Source organism: Drosophila albomicans, chromosome 3 (genome assembly GCF_009650485.2).
Source record: "Drosophila albomicans strain 15112-1751.03 chromosome 3, ASM965048v2, whole genome shotgun sequence".
Lineage (NCBI taxonomy): Eukaryota > Metazoa > Arthropoda > Insecta > Diptera > Drosophilidae > Drosophila > Drosophila albomicans.
The window spans coordinates 51907196-51928593 of NC_047629.2; the positions used below are offsets into that span (position 1 = coordinate 51907196).

Below are 21398 nucleotides of genomic sequence, written 5' to 3' on the forward strand. Positions count from 1 at the left end.
TATATATTGAATGCAGTATTATATAATTATACTAAATATAGACTTTAGTATATTTTTTTATTTTTGTGGTATATTAATTCGGTATATTTTAATAAGAATACCTTTGGTATATTGTGTACTCGATGGTATATTTTGAATATAGCAATATTTATATATACTAAATATAGTCTCTGGTATATCTTTAGTATTTTTTCTGTATATTAATTTGGTATATTTTCAGAATAATACCTCACTGTATTATAACTGGGGTATATTTTGCACTCTATGGTATATTTTAAATCTTTTACTATATACCACATACAGCCGTTGATATATTTTTAGTATTTTTGCGGTATAGTAATTTGGCATATTTGTGTTGCTTTTATTCACAATCGGGTATCTAAAAGTCGAGCACACTCGACTGTCGTTTTCTTACTTTTGTGTGTAGAATTGCGTGGCCTCCTTGGGCATTACTCATACGCCCGGTGTGACAATTGCTTGACAGCTTTGTGGCTGAATATTTTAAATGCCTAGGCACTTGGGAGAGAGAGAGACTTGGAAGAGTGAGGACGCGATAAGGGCTTGTGGCATAGTTTATTATGCCGCTTCATTCAGCTTGTTGTGCAACACGCTGCAGCGAGGTGCAACACGCTCTTTGTGCTAAGAGACACACGTGTAAAAGAGATAAATTGCGTAGCTACTCAAAGCTGGGAAGAATGGGGAATGGGAATGGGAATGAGTAAGAGTTGGGTTGTGTGTCAGTTAGGCACTTCTTGGAAGGGCCAAAAGAAGACTTGAGAAGCTGTCAAAGTAAAAGTAACTTTTTGTTTTGCTGCGGTTTTGTTGCTGCCACTTTACTTGCCTCTCGTTTTGTATGCGTTAAAGGGCCGCACACACACACACACACACACGAAAACACACACACATGGAAACACACTTTGCTCGCATGCGAGCAAAACTTGTCCAAATGAATTAATCACTTTACCCAACAGGCAGCGAGTGGATGTTGTTGCTCACTTGTTGTTGGCTCGCCAAAAGGATGGCAGCAGAAACAACAACAGCGAGAAGGTGTCGGTGTACATGACAACAACAACGACAACAACAAATTGAAAGGCAGCTCGGGTATCTGATGAAGTCTGGCAAGTGCTCATCAGCGTCGCATCAGCGTGCCACAGGAATACTTCATGTGTGTGTGTGTGTGAGTGTGTGGCAAGCAAACCAGACAGACAATAAGATTGAAATATGGAGCAATCACTAAGCAACGCTTGGATAATAAGGAAATAAGATATACGGACTTTCCCCCCCCTTCATCTCTCCCCTTTCTGGCTCCCTCTGTGCGTGTCTGTTTCTCTGGAGATTTCCATCGTAATCCGTGCATTACGCTATTGAGAATTGTTTAAAGCCATTTGATTGGGAATAAAGGCAGACAAGGTGTCTACGATTTGGCATTGATTTTAATGAATATATATAGACTCCAGTCCTTATCTATATTTCGCATGCATTGCACATTTTGCTGAAGGATTTAGAGCGATGTGTGAGCTAAACTCTGGTCAGACTTAAAGTGAAGTTCAAGCTCAAAATTTATACACAAATTGTGCTTGAAATTATCATGTTGAAAGCACTCAAACAAATTGCATTTAAAAATATAAGTCTGTTTGAGGTAATGCAGTCATGTCAATATTGAAGTGCAGCTAAAGACTTCAACTTTGTAGTTTAAAATTCTTAGTGGACAAGAAAATTGAGCGAACACAATTTGCTTTGAGTTAATATACTCAAATAAAATGTCACAAACTTTTAAGAAGGTAAAGTGAACTTTTTGTGACTATTTAAATATTAAATATAGCATAAGTGTTTCGTTTTTTGAACCAACTGAATATGAAATAAATTTGTTGAAATCTTTAATTTAGGTTTCTGCAGAGAATCTTTAACGAACAAATAAAATAAAAAATAATAATTGTTGCTGCAAGAAGGCTACACAATTTTTTTGAGCACTTAAATACAAGCTTATCTTTTATTTGTATGGCAAAAAAATTTCATTAATTGTCTTTACTTCAATTATACATTTATGAGAGAGAAAGGGAGCGGGAGAAAGAGAGAGGGAGAGCCTAAAAAACTTTGCGTTCTTAAGTCGACTTTTACTTTTACAGTGACGCTTATTATTTAAATGATCTTTAGAAAAAGTTTTTCAGTTAAGATAAAGAAAAGAAATAATTCTGTTTCATTACAGATGTGTTCTAAATTTAACATTTTAAACTGTGATTTGGTTTTTTTTAAATGATCAAAAAATTTTGACGTCAACAATAATTATTCACATAAAAATTTTCCCATAAGTAAAGTACAGATTCATCTGAATATCTAACTTAAGCTTTAATTTAGATTTCAAAAGTGATGAAAGTGTTTCACGGAATTAACAATAATTATTAAAATAAACCTCCTTCTATAACTGGCATACAATAAAATTGCTCTGTTAAATATCAATATTTGCTAATCAAATATTTATGAATAGCAATTAAAAAGAAACTTTTTCTATAACAGGCAGACAATAAGCTGAGACTTTTAGAGAACAAAAGTTGCTAATTAAATAATTCATATTAAATTTCATCATTTGTTTCCAAATATTGCTCAACATCGGAACTCAAGTAATAATTCACTCCAAGAAATTTAGTTGCCATTTGCTTGAGATTTTATTGCACAATTCACATAAACATAAAAACTGAATTTATTTAAAAATAAATAGATATTTTCTTGCGCCATATATTCTAACGTATTTTCGCTGCGTATTTTTATTTTTATTTTCATTTGTTATTTCTTATTTTGTTGTTGTTGCTGTTGCTGTTCTTTTCTTGCTTGGTCGTCGATTGCGAACAAAACATTTTGCTAGCATTTTGCTTTATACGAGTATATTTTCTTTTTTTGCATATTTATTTTATTATTGCCCTGCCCCCATTTACGAGCTCTGCTGCCGGCGGCCTCCTTTCTGTGCTCCCTCCCCTCTTTCCTCTTATCTATCTCCGCTCCGATACGACCCCATGAAATTGACTTTCAATTTGTTTTCCATTTTTGCGCCTGGTTAACTTTTATGCCATTTTCATATTGTCTGTTGGCATTTTTTTGCACTTCTTTATGTGCACAGCACTCGTCGTATTCTACTTATATATAAACCTATCATACATATATATTCTACATGTATGTGTTTTTATCCTGATTTCCTTTGAAGTTTTGCGGAGGCATGCGGCTTTTGCAAATGCCGGGCAAATGAGGTCAATGCATTGTCCTGCAAGTCCTCTTTGCTTTTGTGTCCTTACGCTGCCCGCAAATTCAATTTTGTAGTAGCAACAAAAGTAACGCAAAACTAGCAAAGAAGCTACTTCTACTTCAAAAAGCTTTGCCAACTTGGCCAACTAATTGTCAAAGTGTTCGTGTGCGTCTTAGGTGGCACTTTAAAAGTGGGCGTGGCAGCCAAGACACTGCAGTAAATGCAATTAGGGGACAACTGCCAAAATTGAAATTCCAGCTTTGTGATAGTTGAACTCAGACAAAACTGTTGTAACTGTCATACTACTACTACTACTGCTATCGACAGTCTGTTATACGCGAGTGTCTGCTTATGTAACCCAGCCGTCTAGCTGGTGGTCAACAACCAAACTGGCAACTGGCATCGTTCACTCCCTGGAGCTTGGCAAACTTTTGGCCTGGTGACACGCGAACCAAAGCCAAAAAGTTCACTGTTTGATTTATATATCCAATTGAGGAATAAAACTTTATCTTTAACTTTGTTGCCGCCCACTGTGTGAGCCAAATCAGTTGGTTCATTTCCCTTTCCCGCTTTCTATACCCGGTACCTATGAGGGAGGGGTATTATTACTTTATGACTACAGGAAATGTAGAGGCAAAAGGAGGTTGTAATAAGATAAAAATGTTATATGGCAAAAAAACGGGCTTTCAATGATTTCGTTGACGATATAGTATATTTTATACTTTATGGTATATTTTTAGTATAATAGTATATGTTGACGATCTAGTATATTTTGTAGGTTAAGGTATATTTTAAGCATAGTAGTGTGTTGATATACAAAGTGTATTTTGAGTATATTTTGCATACTTCAACGAAAATACTAAATGTATTCAATATTTTTCCGGACCTTCATTTGCCATATTTCAACAGAAATATAAAAAATGGCTTTCGATGTAATTCAGTATTTTTCACCACATTAATTTGGCATATTCCACGACAAATACCAAATGTAGATTTTGATATATTTCAGTATTTTTTTTACATAAATTCGGTATATTTATGTTTTGAGTATTTTCCGGTATAGGAATTTTGCATACTTCAATGAAAATACTAAATATATTCAGTATTTTTCCGGACCTTCATTTGGCATATTTCAACAGAAATACAAAATATAGCTTTCGGTGTAATTCTGTATTTTTGTCACTACTTTAATTTGGTCTATTTCAAGGAAAATACCAAATGTAGCTTACTATATATTTCAGTATTTTTGTCACCACATTAATTTGGTATATTTCAACGAAAACAAATATAACGTTCGATATATTTAAGTAATTTCCTCAGTATATTAGTTTGGTATATTCGGAGTTATAATACCACCTATAGCTTCCGATAGATTTCAGTATTTTCTTAACGAAATTATAGAACTCTTTAGTTTTTCTTGAAAATGATTAGCGGGTATCTCATAGTCGACCCCACTCGACTTTCCTTCTTGTTCACTCTACTCACCCAGCAGATGGCTGCGAAAGTGTATGACATCCCGTAGCGGCACCTCTTCGTTGCGATAGAGTATCTGAAAAATACGCGAGGCGCCGCTGCCATTGATTATGGATGCGGATGTGCAACTGCCGTTTCCATTGCTGTTCCCATTGCCATTCCCACTCCCATTCCCGTTGCCATTTCCATGCCCGTTGCCATTCACAATACCGTTGCTGTTGCCCATCACAGTTGTGCCAGCATCCTCCGGCGATGGCTGCTCATGTTCGCGCTCACTATCGCTGGTCGGATCAACGACGCCGGCTCCATGTCCGTTCAGATTCGGCTTGCCACTGGCATCGGGAATGCTTGTCTCCACCTGGACGGGTAGGCGTGGCGACACGCGCAGTCCGCAGCGCACCTGATAGAGCCTGCAAAAGTCAGATAAGAATAAGAGAAAAGGTGTGCGAAGTGTCTCGATTAATCATCCATTCATTGTGGCGGCCTACAAAGCGTATGACATACTCATACACCATATAATTACGCATACGCAGCGTTGCACGCTTTTGTGTGTTTGCTTAAAGCACGCTAAAGATTATTGATTGGCGTTATTTTTGTCGTTTTTGGCAATTATATTTTTACTCGTATATATTTTTGTACTTTTTGTTTTTCTAGGAGTTTCAATTATGCATCACTTACATATATCGATTATGAAATGAAGCTTAATTGATTGAGTTTATTGCTCTTAATTCTCTCGAGTTTTGAAATATTTTATTTTCAGCTTTATGTAATTTAACTGGCATATATTTCAGTTTTTTCGGTATATTATTAGGTATGTTTAAAAAAAAATACCGCACTGTTTAGCTTCTATTCAAAAATAGGTAGATACTATTTTTATCACATTCAAAGTTTGATTTTATATATATTTTTTTATTACATTTTTTTTATATTCGATTAATATTGAATTTTTAATTATTCTTTTTATGATTTTTGCTGCGTTGTTTTAAAGTTTTTTTTTATGGTGTATTTCTTTTAAATTGATTTTTTTATTAATATTAGAGCTGTTCATTATTATTTTGAATTTGTTTACATATTTTGTAGTTTTTAAATTTTTAAAGATTTAATTTTATTTATTTTTAACGTTATATTTATTGCCTTTTATTTGTTTTTGCTTTTAATTTTTAACTAATATTTGAAATGATCCTTTATATTCTTCATTTATGTTTTTACTTTGTTATTTTGTTGCCGTATTAAATTAAATAAATTTTATTTTAATCACATTTGTGAATGGGTTTTCTTTTCAACTTAAATTGTATGAGTTCGCTTACACATTTTGATGAATATTTTTGTTTGTATCATTTAATTTCTCATTTAATCATCAAAAGTCTTCAAGTATGTAGCAAACAGTGCTTCACACATTATTTTTGCTATATCTCTCTGTCATGTCACTCGTTCTCTATCGCTTCCTCTCTCTCTTTCTCTGTCTACCCTTCTGCTACTGTAGATTGTTTATATTTTTACGCAAATTTCATGCGAGCTTCGTTTGTTGTTCAGGTATTTTTAAAACACAAACTGTCTGCCCTCCTCTTTGCGATCTCTGCTTCGCCTATTTGCTGTCCACACTTTGCGTATTGCGTTGGCTACTCGTTCATCTTCAAGGGCCACCGTCAGCAGCAGCAGCAAATAAAATAACGCAAACACAAACAATAAAAAACGGCAGCAGCAACGGCAAACTCACTACGGACAACGACATCGGACATCGGACATTGGACAACGACAACGCATGGCAACTGCATGAAAATTGAAAATCCCAACAAACACTAGGCTGACAATTAGTGAGTGCTACGGTCACTGGAAATGTCACGCCCCAACGCCTACAGTTGCCATTGCTGATTGCCTCTGCAATTCCTATTTGCACTGTTTATACCCGCTATCCATAGGGTAGGAGAGTATTATAACTTTGTGAGTGCAGGAAATGTATGTAACAGGCATCTGCGACCTTTTATATGGCTGATCAATTATGGTATATTTTAAATGTACTACTTTATCAATGTGTCAAATACAGTATATTTTCAGTATATTTTAGTATTAGTGTGGTATATTCAACTAACATATTTTAAAATAAGTCACTTTATCAATATAACAAATATATCATCTAGTATATTTTTAGTATTTTTGCAGTATATTATTTTGGAATATGTGCATGGTGTAATTATGGTATATTTTAAATGTAGTACTTTATCAATATGACAAATATAGTATATTTGTAGTATATTTTAGTATTTTTGTGGTATATTGATTCGGTATATTTCAAAATTAAGCACTATATCAAAATAACAAATATAGCATTCAGTATATTTTTTAGTATTTTTGTAGTATATTATTTTGGAATATTTGCATGCTGATCAATAATGGTATATTTTAAATGAAGTAATATACCAATGTGCCAAATATGTTATATTTTTGGTATATTTTAGTATTTTGTAGCATAATAATTCGTTATATTTTAAAATTAAGCTCTATAACAATATACCAAATATCACCTTTGGTATATTTTCAATATTTTAGTGGTATACTGATTCGGTAAATTTTAAAATGAAGTATTATACCAATTATAACCTTTGGTATATTTTTAATATTTTGCGGTATATTCTTTCGGTATATTTTAAAATTAAGTACTATATCAATATACCAAATATAGCCTTTAGTACATTTTTAGAATTTTTATATACATTTAATATGATATATTAATATGGTATATTTTAAGAATAATATCGCAATGTTTCGCTTTTATTGAAAATGGGTACCGGGTATCTTACAGTCGAACTCACTCGACGGTAGCTTTCTTAATTGTTTTTTTTGTTGCCTACTCCCTGCTGTTATTTATATTTGTGTTCGTTTATTGCACTTTACTCCTCTTTCCCCTATGAATGTAATTTTATTAAATTTAAACAGAAACTAACAAATGTTTTCATCTCTCTATTTACTTAACATTCGAAACTTTGAAAATATATTTTCGTTTTTTTGGGGGGCAAGTGCATTTACCATATGAGGAGCATGTGACCCAGATTCATCGTTTTAGTATTTTGGCAGACTCGCCACGATCCGATTCATTCGAATAATGAGTACCCATTTGTATTGCATCATTGAACAACTCATGAATGCATTTCCATTCGTAATTAGCTCGCTCGTTTATTGCTCGCATTTCCACCTATTCCATTTATTGTACACAAATTGCTTGAACGCTTTGAAGAGGGTTTACGAGATTCTCGGAATGTGATGTGTTATAGTCTCATTAACTGACCGACGACTGCTCATCAATCAGTTGAATTTCTATATAAAACGACCTTGACCCAACTCCAGCTGGGAGACACATTGCAAATTATAGTACGTTGCGTTTTATTTTTAATAAGCAATCGTGAATAACAAATGTTATTTGTATATTTAAAATTAAAGAATTAGTTTTTTTTTGAATGTATATTTTCTAAACAATCTATCTTGTAATAAAACTGCATCTTTTTGGTTTTTAATTTGAAGAAAATGACATTCAAAATAAGGAATTGGTTTTTGAAAATTCTGTTTTTTTTTATAATATTTTTAACCAATTTAATCTTTGTTGATGTGAATTTCCCTCGAGAATTGTGACAGATTATTTGTTGCTTATTTTTGCTGATAACTTTTGCATTATTGAAAATGTTTTTATTAAACCTTTAAATATAATTGTAATAGTTCATTATTATTGATTATCCGTTAGTTATTAATGTAACTTTAATGATAAAATCTCTTTAATTAACAATCAATTGTTAACATTTCTGAATGTCTTCAGGGCTCAATTTGTTTTTTGAACTTTGTATTTGTTGTTTTAAAGTTTTTTGATGCTGTTTGTCCAACTAACGAACTCTTGTTTATTTTGGCATTTTGCTTTCATGTTGCCAATTTATTTGGAATTCCAATTTATTTATACATTTATTATGTACAATTTAAAGGTTATTATCAACATTGAATGGACCTATGTGGTTATTTTCTATGAAATTGTTATATAAAGGCTGTTGAATTTCATTTGAAAATTATGAATTGATTGTTCGAATTATTTATCAAAGATTTATTTATTTAGAGGCAGTTAAATTCCATTAAGTTTACACTCAAAATTATTAGAGTTTATTCGAAATTTGGAAATTGTTGTAGAATTTTTTTATTATTTAGAAATTTATGTTTATTTTTTATGCATTTGTTATGCAGTTTAACTCAATTTAGTAAAGGTTCAAAATGATTGGAGATTATTGATTATATTGAATTGCTTGTAGAATTTATTTATTACTTTGAAATTTATTTTTATTTATGTTTGAATTCCAATCACTGTAGCATTTTATTTTACTTATTTATTATGAATTTATAATCCAGTTTTAATTAAAGTAGTTAGAATTAAAAAGATTAAAGTTTATTTGAAACTTTTATTTTTTTGTTTGCGCAATTTATTTATACAAACTTTATTTCATTTATTTTGAGTGTATTTTCTAGGAAGGTAATTGAGAAGGGAATTTTAAACTTTTTGTAGAATTTATTCATCATTCAGTTATTTATTTTATTGTTTTGTATTCACTTATTAGACAACTTAATTTATGGTAAATGGAAAATGATTGGAGGTTATTGAAAATTATTACATTTTTGTAGAATTTATTTATTATTCAGAAATTTGTTTTATGAACATTTATTGTTTATTTTAGGTAGTATAATTATTTTTAGTTAAAACTGTAGACTTGGATTTTGATAACGTTTTATTTTTCTTATAAATTAAAAAGGTTTTGTGTAGTTGTTAAGAATTAAAAGATGTTAAAGTTTATTTCGAATTTTCGAATTTTAATATTGGTCAATCTAGAATTTTTGTAGAATTTTGATATTGATTTAAGAATAAACCTTTTAGATTTGGTTTTGACATTATACAATTTTAATTCAAGACTTTATTCTTGACTTCAGCATGTTTTTTCTTTCTGCGTACTTATTCATTGTGATTTAATTTAGTTTAAGGTTTGATAAATCAAACTCACCCGCGTTGAAAGAGATCGACATTGAAGAATTTGTGCAGCTCGACGGAGAACTCAATAGTAGCCTGGAGGTCGCCCATGGCTGCTTAAGCTGCTTCTCCTCCTTCCCCCTTTGGTCCTGCTGCAACTGTGTGTGGCCCAGTGACGGTCTGCTGGACAGCGATTGCAATTCAAGTTGTCATTCAGTAGGTTGAGCCAGCTGCTGAGTGTGTGTGTAGATGGATGAGTGCGGGTGTGTGTGAGGGCGGTTGATAGCCGCAGCTGCTGAAAGAAAGTAGAAAAGATAGCAGAAGAGAATAAGTATGAGAGAGAGAGAGAACTTGAGCATAAATGCGGTAAGTAGGAAAGTGTTGCTTGGGCGATGCCACTTTCATGCCAAGTTCGATTAGGGTAGACAAACCGCGCTCTCAATATTTATTGCACACTATTGGCAGCTTGAGCAATTGATTGGCTCGTAATTGTGCAGAAACTGTGCCAAGTGGGACTCAGATGGAGGGGGAGGAGGAGAACTGGCTAACTGCAAGTTGCCTGCGGCTGAGGTTAGCAGGTCAGCCACAACGAGGAAGGAGAACAACAACAAACAACAACAACAACAAGCTAAGGGAAGCCCGCGACTATGTCAGAAGAAGAAGAACGAGGCCAAAAGCAACGAAGGAAGCAACGACGCAGAGACAGCAACAACAACAACAACAACAACAAGAAAAACCCTCGACTACAACGACGGATAAAACTTTTAATCGCACAAAACAACAAAAGCGTTTTTCATGTTGTTGTCCGTCGTTGTTGTTGTTGTTGCTGTTGTTGCTGTTGTCAACCCCACGCAACAACGCCTACAATAACATTAATGTGCTGCAGTTAATGCCGCAGTCAGCGAGTCAGTCTCGTTTCGTCTCTCCTCAGTGGGTCACAGGCTGCCCTCGCTTGTTGACACAATGGTAACGCCAAGCAAAAGATGTTGATGAAAGCAACCACGCTGTATGTGTGTTGGTGTGTGTGTGCCACACCATTGTCAATGTGGGTTAACCAGACTGCGCCATTTGCAAAATGAACTGAAGCAGCAAAAGCAAAAGCAGCCGTAACCAAAACACAACTTGGCCAGGAGCAGAAGCAGCAGAAGAAGAGATGGAGCACCTGCTGTGCTGTGTTCTGTGCTGTGTTGTGGACTGCCTTCGTTAGCACATTCTTACGACACAATTTGGCTTTATAGTTTGCCACATTTTTGGCTTAGCTTGTCATTAGAAAAAGAGCCATCTATCCTCTCTCTCTTTGGCCTGTCAATATTTGCCGCTCATGAATATGAAATGTATTCTAAGCATTTTGTCGCATGCGACATTTCGATTCGATTTCGTCTGTGCTACCAAATTAAAAGCAAATTTGTTCACTGTCACACACACACACACACACACACAAAACACACTCATTCATTGACAAAGTTGTTGCGCGTGTTTTGCGCTTTTCAAATAATGACACTTTTAACTTTTAACTCGTTGCTTGAGCTCAACGCAAACATTGCCCATACGCAACGTTGTCTGTTTGGATTTGAAATGTGCATAAACTTTGTATCTGGGTCAACTAAAAGTTACAAGCGTCCCGCACAAAACGGAAGCCAGCTAAATGGACGTGCACGACTAGCGGATATCCTGCCAAAAAAAGCATATCCTGCAAAATTATTTCACACTGTTTTCGACTAATGTCTAATGGATTTGTGTGAGAAATGTTTAAGTAGGGAATTGGTGATTGTGCAGATACCCTGTAAATAATATTTATGGTATATTTTAAAGATTTTATTATCTAAACTTTAAAATTATTATAGTAACTGCTTAGTACCTTTGACAGATTAAGGAATTAAGAGATTTATATATAGTTTTTCAATATTTTTATACCTATTTTCATTAAACTATAAAATATAAATGATATTATATGTATGATATATATAAACGACTTTATTATCTATTCTCGAAAATTATTATCATAACTTCTTAACATCTTTGAAAGCTTAAGGAATTAAATGAAATTAAAAGCTGAAGGCCTTCGCTGCCCTTGCTTTATCAATAGCGTTAGTATTAATTTTAATTATAGCTAACCTTTAAATAAATAAATAAAAATGAAATTAATGTTTCCCTAAAACACATACCCTGTAAATTATATTTGTGCTATATTTTAAAGTCTTTCTTGTCTAATCTCTAAAATTCTTATGATGGATTTATCTATGAAACTATGTATATGCTCGGCTTTTTCTACGCCAATGTCCTGTAAATAAGATTTCTTACGTTTTTCCAAGTCTTTCTCGTCTAATCTCTAAAATTGTTACGATATCAGTCAAATATTTATAAAATGTTAAGGGATTAATAGAAATATATTTTCTTAAATATTGTAATATATTTGGCCTAGATTATGTATGCATGTAGCCTTGCTTTGCTTGTTCTATGCAGATACCCTGTAAATAATATTTATTAAAATCTTGAAATACTTATTGCCTAGTTCTTAAAATACGTATGAAAAATGCTGAATATGCTTTGAAAGCTTAATTTTTAGAAATATATATTTTTTTTAAATATTATAATAAAGTTGTTTAAAAATATAGAAATCTTAGCTTGGCAGCTACCCTGTATATATTTATTTTTAGTCATACAAGTAAAATATTCCTTAAGAAGATTTATTTATAAAAAGTTAAAGTATTAAGTATGTTCTACAACCTATTATACCTTCTCTTTAATCTACAGGGTATAAGCTGCTGCTAGTTAACTGATTTAAATTACTGAACTCGCTTTTGCAATTGTTTCCAACTCAGCTACAGCTGTTATAGCAACTAACTTTGAATTCTAATTAATAAAATACGTTATTAGTAGTTATAAATAATTCCAAATTACTTTTTGTTTTTTTAGTTGTTTTTTCTTCAAGTAGGGTATTTTTATTGCTAACTCTACAACTCCACTAATAAATTTATGCTCACAGGGTGTGACGAGTGAAAGAATAACAAAATGCATGAGAGGAAGAGGAACATAGAAAGAGAGAGATAGAAACAGAGAGAGAGGGGGAGAGGGAGATAGTGAGGGAACGAGAGCGTTGTAAACTTTTTAAACAGTTGGTCCAGCACTTGTTGTGCAGTTGTTGGGCCGTTGAGTTGTTGGGGATTTGCTGAGAGATGCTCGCTGGCAATTTTGTGCCAACAATTGAATACTTTGCAGCGGATTAACGGCGGATGGAGCCGAAATATAATGCGGATTTTGGGGCCCACTAAGTAGACCACAAAGCCCATAATGTTGATAGTTTCAAGTGATTTATAAAACTTTTTAATTGGACAATGAATTCGAGAGTTTAGACAACATTTGGCGGCCAACACACAGAAAAAATTCCAAATGCGACACAATTGCGTTGCACTAATTAAGTGAAGGACGCCACTTCACTGTGATACTGTGATAAACTTGCCACTTGCAACAAAGATACAAAACAGAAGTCAAAGACAAGCAACAATTTTTGCTTCGATCGAACAAAAGAGTCTGCGCCTGATGGCCAATGAAAAATGATGATAATGATGGAGATGAGGAAGAGGATGATGGAGATGGAGATAATGTTAATGTTTGTGATGAGCTCAACAGGAAGCGCGCGAGACGCGAGATGCGAACTAAAGCGAGCCTTTTTTCTAATGTCCTGTCGATGACAACGACCCTATAAAAGGAGAAATCAAACCGTTCGTGCTTATCATCATAATGATTATACCTAATGTCTTTGGCTGGCGCACGGAATTGAGCGCCAAAATGGTCATGGCCATCAACAGCCTACCATCGAAACATCCTGTTCCTTTCTCTCTCTCTTTTTATACCCGCTACCCGTAAGGTAAAAGGGTATTACTACTTTGTGCCTGGAGGAAATGTATGTGAGAGTCAAAATAAAGCATTTAAGATATTTATATATTTTTGATCAAAGTCAACAGGCGAGTCGATATAGTCCGTTTGTCTATCCGTCTGTCTGTCCGTCCGTCTCAGTTTGTTTCAAATTTTTACCACGCATACTTCCGCCCCGTATGGAAAAAAGTCTAATAACAAACTTAATTTTTAAGTTAAGGTCTCGAATAATAGTTTTAAGATCGCATAAAAAGTGTAGAAGTCATATAAGTATGACAAAAACGCCTACTTAGTTGCTATATTTTGCACTCAATATACCAAATATCATTAAAGTACCAAATAAAAACTATGGTATATTTTTAGTATATTTCTGAGATATTAATGCGGTATATTAATATAATCTATTTCGAAGGTAGTACTGATTTATACCTTATACCAAATATAGGCTTTGGTATATTTTTAGTATTTTTATGGTATATTAATTTAGTATATTATAAAATTATATACCTTATGTCAAATATAGGCTTTGGTATAATTTTAGTATTTTTGTGGTATATTTATTTAGTATATTTGAAAAATTATACCACAAAGTTTTGCTTTTATTCAAAATGGTATGTTATTAGTAATTTGGTATATTTTGTATTTGGTATTTTTTGAATGTAGTGCTTTATCAATATACTCTACATAGCCTTTACTATATTTTTAGTATTTTTCGGTATATTATTAATACTGCACTATTTTGCTTTCATTGAAAATGGATAGCGGGTATCTCACAGTCGTGCACACTCGACTGTAGCTCTCTCATTTGCTCTCTTTGTCGCTCTCTTGTTTTTCCCTGTCGCTTTACGTTTCGTGCGCCCCAAATTATCGCCCTTTTTTTCTGTCTGCCAGTGTGTGTTGTAGGTGGGGAAAGAGCAGCAAGAAGGGGGAAGCGGGGGACATGTCTACGCTCGGCCCGTCAATGGCAGGCAGACCCTTGTGAATGTGTGTGGCCCCTAGATGCTGATAAGTTGCGACCCGCTGCCGTTGCCTCGTTTTGTGGCACGTTTGTTTTCTTTATTCTCTCGCAAGTTTCTTTTTGATAAATAGTGTCATGAAGACAAGTTCTCCTTCCGGACAGTCTCACATCTTGAGTGCGAATGTGTTAATGTCTAAGGTCAGCGTGGTCTCTGGACATTGTCGATGGGCTCTTGATAAATGAAAAGCTTTCATGTTCATATTTCAATTTAATAATACTCGTCGATGGGCTTTTTTCCATTTCCTTTCAGGATTCACTTTTCATTTTCGTTTTCGTTTCGTGTTGACCAAAAAGCTCAAGGCAATAAATTCAATTAAAATTCAACTTGTATTTATTATCATTTTGCATTGCATTGTTAATATTTTAATTAAACTTTGTTTTTGTTTTTTTTGTTGTGTTCTGGCTGTTAATTTTTGTCAGAAATTCAATCAGCAATGGAAAATTTTGTTTGCTTATTGTTGTGCTGAGGAAATTTGCTTTTGCGATAATCAAAAATCATGATCAAAGCACGAACAAATATGAAAACTTTCCCCCAAAGGGATGCAAATTCTCAGTATTCAATTATTTGTTGCTTTTGCTTGTGTGTGTTTTCTTTTTTTTTTACATTTCGCGGAATTCAAGGACTTTAGTCGACTTACGGCTAAGTCAGGCTTCTCTGAATCAACTGTACTACGCAGTAATGCTCTTATTTTTAGATACCCTGTCATCAAAAGAAAACATTGCTCAAGAGGTTGTCACTGTTATTGATTTGTTTAAGCTTTTATTTTGTCATAGTTACTTTTGAGAGCAAATTTATTTCTTTAATGGAAAATATGGGATGTCTATGAGGATGTATTTATTTTTTGAATGACATAAAATAAAGCTTTCAATTTTAATAATTTTAAAATATAAAAATAAAAGTTAAGATAATTTTAATTTTTTTTATGCAAATTGTTTAATGAAAAATATAAATAGTTTTTTTTTGATATCCTTGATATATTTTTGTTATATATCTTTTTTGAATCAAGTAAATTTAGCTTAAGTTTCAATTTTTATGTTGACTTCATTTTTATTCATTCATTTTATTTATTGTTTTATTTATTGAAAAATATTTAATGAAAAATTAGAGTCAATTAGAGTCAATAAATGATTATTTTCTTTTTTTTATGAAGTAAATTGAGTTATAATTTTACTCTAATTTGAATGTTTAATTGAAAGCTAGAATTATTTTTATTATTGCTAGATTTTATATAAGTTTTAATTACAAAATTTCCAGTAGATTTAATTTGAATAACTGTTTCTTTAGCTGAGACATGTCTAGCTTCATTTATTCCTTTAATATAAAATTAGTTGATTAAGTCTCTTCATTAACAAACAACTTTTTAATGATAATGCAATTAGTAATCTTTCTTGTTACATAATTTCTAGTCTTTTCAATTATTATTATGTCTACATTCTAGTTCATAATAGACTCTACCCGCTTTATCATTCTCTTAGGGCATCTTTTAGTCACGCTTCCTTGCATTTTGGCAACTTTTTGATGTAATTTGAAGCACATTTTGTCAACTTTGTTTGTTATTTTTGAGAGGAGGTCCGAAAAAGTTGCCTGCAAGGTGGCCACACCCCAATCGACCGTTTTCCCTCCCCCTTTTTGGCATTACCTTTTTTTTTGGTTGGCCATGGTAACAGGAGAAGGCAGCAGCCAGACAAACAGGAAATAGACAATTTTGTATCAAAGCTGCGGCGAGACATTCGAAGAGAGTCGGAATTGCAAATCGCATTGCGAGATCAACATGGAAATCCCTTTTAAATTATTTAACACAAAAATCGAGTCGCAAAGTTATCCAAAGTCATGCTCTTGCATTCAACACGCTCCACTTGCGTCCACTTGAGCTTCCAACTCCTTCTATTGATGTTGTTGCTGTTGCTGCTGCTGTTGCAGACATTTTCCCAGGCATGTCATAAAGAATGCCCTCGAGTGCCGCTTCGTTCGTGAGCATGAAAATAATTTCCTTGACTCCTTCCACCGACTGTTTTTTTTTTGTTTTTGTTGGCCTGCCTCCTTTGTGGCGCATAATAAAAATTGCCAACAGTTGCAGCAGGCGAAACTCTTTCTCTCCACATCTTGGCCAAGTGCATCGCGTGCTTACGGCCAGGCCAAAAGGGTGCCTCGACACTGCTCACGTGCAAGCAGGCAAGCGGGCTGTCCAAACAGGCCAAAGCCAACAGGCAAGAGCTAAGAACAAAAAAACTAAAGCAACTCAAGTGTGGCAACAACAACAACAACAGCGAACTCTATAAAATCGAGTATGGGAACCAGACCAAGTGCAGGTCGGGAATGAATGAAGGACCAAATGCTGTCGGTCGTGTCACATTACGTGGCGAGAAAAACGTCTAGTCACGTGGTCAACTGAGCCACTAGAGAGCGGGACAGCGCATAGAGGTAGAAAGAGAGAACGAACTAAAGAGTGAAAGAGAGAGGAAGAGGTAAAGTTTACGACTCTCATAGAACGTATGTGAGCGGAATGGTAACTTATTTATGAAATGTATGCCTGGCAAATATATTTCACAGCTATTCAATGAATTGAGTAGGCCAATGTGAGTTATAGAGTGGTTTTCTTTTGGGATACACCTCAATAAAATATGAACAAACGTAGACGGAAGTTGCCTAAGGAGCGTTGAAAGCAAGAGATCCTGTGCTGAATCATTAAAGAGCGCGAGGAAGGCACAACATTTAAAGTAGAAACGAGTCTTAAAGTTTAAGGAAATTTATGCAATTATTGGTATTAAAGTATTATTAAACTACTTGCGGAATATAATGCAATTTCTTAAAATAGATTTTTATTATTGGAAGAATTTATACAAGAAGTTATTGAATAAATACTTTTGTAAAAGCAAAAACGTCTACTTTCTACGGGTCTTAGTTGTTTTAGCGGACAATCTGGTATATTTTTGTACTTTATGTACATCTAGTACTATATTAATATACCAAATATAGCCTTCGGCATATTTTGAGAATTTTTGCTGTATACTACTTTGGTATATTTTAAGAATAATACCATACTGTCTTGCTATCATTGGTAGCGGATATTTCGGCCTTCTTACATGCTTAAATCTAATCTTCTACTTTGAGAAATAACCATTGAAATAAATAGTTTCTTTTATGAAAATAATAAGGCTAAGCACAAAATAAATATGTAAGGCTAGAACAATTGAAAATTTAAATAAAGACTTCTTGGTGATTGGGTTAAAAATCTTAGCCCTGAAAAGTTGAACAATAATATTTTTAGGATTCCAAAATAGGACATTTTTAATATATTTTAAGTTTAAGTTAAAAGTCTCTACATTAAAAATATTGTCTTTCGTTTAACCATCTTTCCTTGTGTTCTCAATTGCTATCCAACTGATAAGAAGTTATATAACTATGAACAAAAAAATAGCTGGGCTCTTTGAAAAACTACTGTTTATGTTAATTTAATATTAATTAATTACACAATTTACTTATTGTCGAATAGACAGATTTAAAAAAAAAGAGATACAAAAAAGTTTATAAAGTTTCCTTAATTGTGCATTAGCTGCAGATATAAATATTAAAATAAATTACTTTGATTTATCTGCAATCTGAAGTTAAACATGCATTGAATATTAATCATTTTAAGTTTAAGTTGAAAGATACTATATATTAAGTTTAAGTTAAAACTCTTTAAAGTTTCCTTAGTTATGCATTAGCTGCAGTTATAATTCTTAAAATAAATGACTTTGGTATCACTTAGATTTATCTGCAATCTGAAGTTAAATATGCACTTTTTTTTATATATAATATTTTAAGCTTAGGTTAAAAGTTTATAAAGTTTCCTTAATTGTGCATTAGTTGCAGTTATCATTTTTGAAATAAATGAGTTTGATATCTTTTAGATTTATCTGCAAACTGACGTTAAACATTCATTTATTTTAAATATATTTTAAGTTGAAGTTAAAATTCTTTAAAGTTTCCTTGATTGCGAATTAGCTGCAGTTATCATTCTTAAAATAAATTACTTTGATATCACTTAGATTTATCTGCAATCTGAAGTTAAACAGTTTAACAGTTTCCTGTTTGGGTGTGTCATGGTTTCTATGACTTGGGAATGCAGAACACAACTTAAGTATATAGTTGTTGCATGGGAAGACTTAATTAGTTGCATGAGTTATTTTAAAGGGGGTGCAAGCACTTACGCAGCCATTCTTGTGAAGCACTCGGAAACCGCAATGGCACAAAGGCTCGACATTGTGTGGTATTGTGCTAAGCTCTGGGCGGAATGGCAACTTGCAACTGGCAACTGGCTGAGGTGCAACTTGAATTGGCAGCAGACCGTGTGGCAACAACGGGTGGAACGGGGTGAGAAGAGAGGGGGCACAAAATTGAATTGCGACTTTTTATGCTACCTGACATCCCACGTTTAAAGAGCGAGAGAGAACGAGAGAGAGAGAGAGAGGAAGAGGAAGGGGATCATAATGGAAACAGGATATTTCATTACATTTGTGCATGCATGAGTGCTGACTGTGAGGGCGAAGGTTGCCCCGCCCCCACACACACACACACAATCACATGGAGACAGACATGCACACGTACATAGAAGGAAGGCAACATTGTTGAAATGTGCAAATATTGGCTCAAGTGGCGGCAATAAAAGAGTCGCTGCTAAGTCTACTCCTGACTCGTGTTTCTATTATGAGCATGTCCTTCTATCTATGTGTGTGTGTGTGTGTGGCGGGGGCGTGGCACCCTCTCGAGGGGATTCTTTAGCTCAACACAAGGACAACAGCTCCTTTATCTGAAGGTGCGCGCACAATTTAACATTAAATTAGTCATGAATGTCGTCGTCGCAGTAGCAATTTCAATTTCCATTGATTGACAGTTGAATTGCAGACAAAAACTGTGCTCTGACCTTTAACCTTCCATTCTACAGCCAGTCAACGCCATTCTCAGCTAGCGTACATACATACATACATATATTTTTGCATAATTGCAAGTCGGCAACGACGATGTCGCAATATTTCAACGTCTGCCATGGATTTGGATGGATGCGCATAAAAATACAGCATAATATAATATGCTTAACCCCTGCTTGCCGTTGAGTTGGAGCTGGGAGGGGGGCCGAAGAGGAGAAGTAGGAGGAGGAGGAGGAGGTTCGTCGTTGTGGTTTTGTGTGTGGCAGTTAACTTTGCCGTGGCATGTGGCAAGCATAAAAGAACCGTAGAATGTCATGTTTGTTGTGGGCCGAACATGACGTTGAGTGGACAACCGAAACGACGACAACGACGACGTCGACGATGATGATGACGTGGACTGCGACGCTGGCAGCGTCATGTGACTCACACAATTTACTGAGGGCAGCATAGGCAGTAGTCATAGCTTTTGGGGAGGGGGTGGGTGCGAGGACGAGGGCGAGAGGTGCCTGTGTCAACACATTGGCAAATTACACTATGTAACAAGAGTTGAATTTATTGCTGAGGGTGAAGTTTGCCAAAAAAAAATAAGTGAGGTTAGGGTGAAGCCAGAGTGAGGTTAAGGTGAGCTGAGCGGAGGTGTGAGGTTAGGGAGAGTTCTACAAGAAAATATAATGCTAAATTAAGAAGAACACAAGAGTTGATGAGAGATAGAGTAGAATGCGAAGTTAGGAAGAAGATGGCAAGAAGGAGATGAATTGAGGTGTGAGGTTAGGGAGAGTTTTACAAGAAAGTAGAATGCTAAATTAGGAGGAAGATGAAGAAGAAGAAGACAAGAAAGAGCTGAGCTAAATTGAGGTGTGAGGTTAGTGAGAGAATGTAGAAGGAGAAGTTAATAAGAAGAAGAAGAACAAGACAAGAAAGAGATAAGCTGAGGGGAGGTGTGAGGTTAGGGAGAGTTCTACAAGAAAGAAGAATGCTGAATTTGTAAGAAGAAGACAAAAATGAAGCTGAGCTGAGTTGAGGTGTGAAGTTAGGGAGAGCTTTACAAAAAAAAGTAGAATGCTAAACAAAGAAGAAGAAGAAGATAATATGGAGCTGAGCTGAGTTGAGGTATGAGGTTAGGGAGAGTTTTACAAGAAAGTAGAATGCTAAATTAAGAGGTAGATGATGAAGAAGAAGACAAGAAAGAGCTGATCTCAGTGGAGGTGTGAGGTTAGGGAGAGTTCTACAGGAAACTAGAATGCCAAATTAAGAAGAAGAAGAAGACGACAATAAATGAGATGAGCTGAATTGAGGTGTGAGGTTAGGGAGAGTCTTACAAAAAAGTATAATGCTAAGTTAAGAAGAAGAATAAGAAGATAATATGGAGCTGAGCTGAGTTGAGGTTAGGGAGAGTTCTATATGGAAGTGGAATTCAGAACTAAGCATAAGACACAAAAAGGAACTGAGAAGATTTTGCTTATAAATGAGTAAGCAAAGTTTTAAGGTAGTTCTTTCCTACTATGCAGAATGTAATATTATAAAAAGAGATAGAATACCCTTATAGTAGAGCCAGAGAACCATATAAATAAGAAGTTAATATTAGAAATTTTTCAACACGTATTAGCAGCACTTTTTATGCAAAGACAAAGCTTTTTTTAATCTTAATATCGAGTTAGGATAGGTCAAGATTTATAATGATGTTTTCAGGCCAATCTAAAGAATTATAATTCACACCTTATTAAATTGAATAAAATTATTAGCACTGATGAAAATTCCTTGGATACACAATATATTCATATTTTTATCAGCCTTGAATTTAGGTGAATATTTGTACTCACAGCATTTTAAAATCTGTAACTTTTTCAACTCAGATTTGTTAAATTTTCAAATTGTTCATTAATTAATAATATATT

General features: G+C 34.1%; 1 protein-coding gene across 5 annotated transcripts in view; it reads right to left on the reverse strand.

The window, feature by feature from the left end:
- The window catches only part of LOC117566953 (uncharacterized), a 38041-nt gene that overhangs the window by 15070 nt on the left and 1573 nt on the right, over window positions 1-21398 (reverse strand). For 4 of the 5 annotated variants that reach the window (XM_034246596.2, XM_034246595.2, XM_034246592.2 and 1 more), the window contains exons 2-3: window positions 9733-9990; window positions 4721-5118 (exon numbers count right to left, since the gene is read on the reverse strand). In XM_034246596.2, the coding sequence (XP_034102487.1) occupies window positions 4721-5118; window positions 9733-9809 (475 nt within the window). In that variant the 5' untranslated portion in view covers window positions 9810-9990. Of the gene's footprint in view, window positions 1-4720; window positions 5119-9732; window positions 9994-21398 lie in introns of all 5 variants that reach the window. The other variant, XM_034246591.2, reaches the window with a different exon arrangement.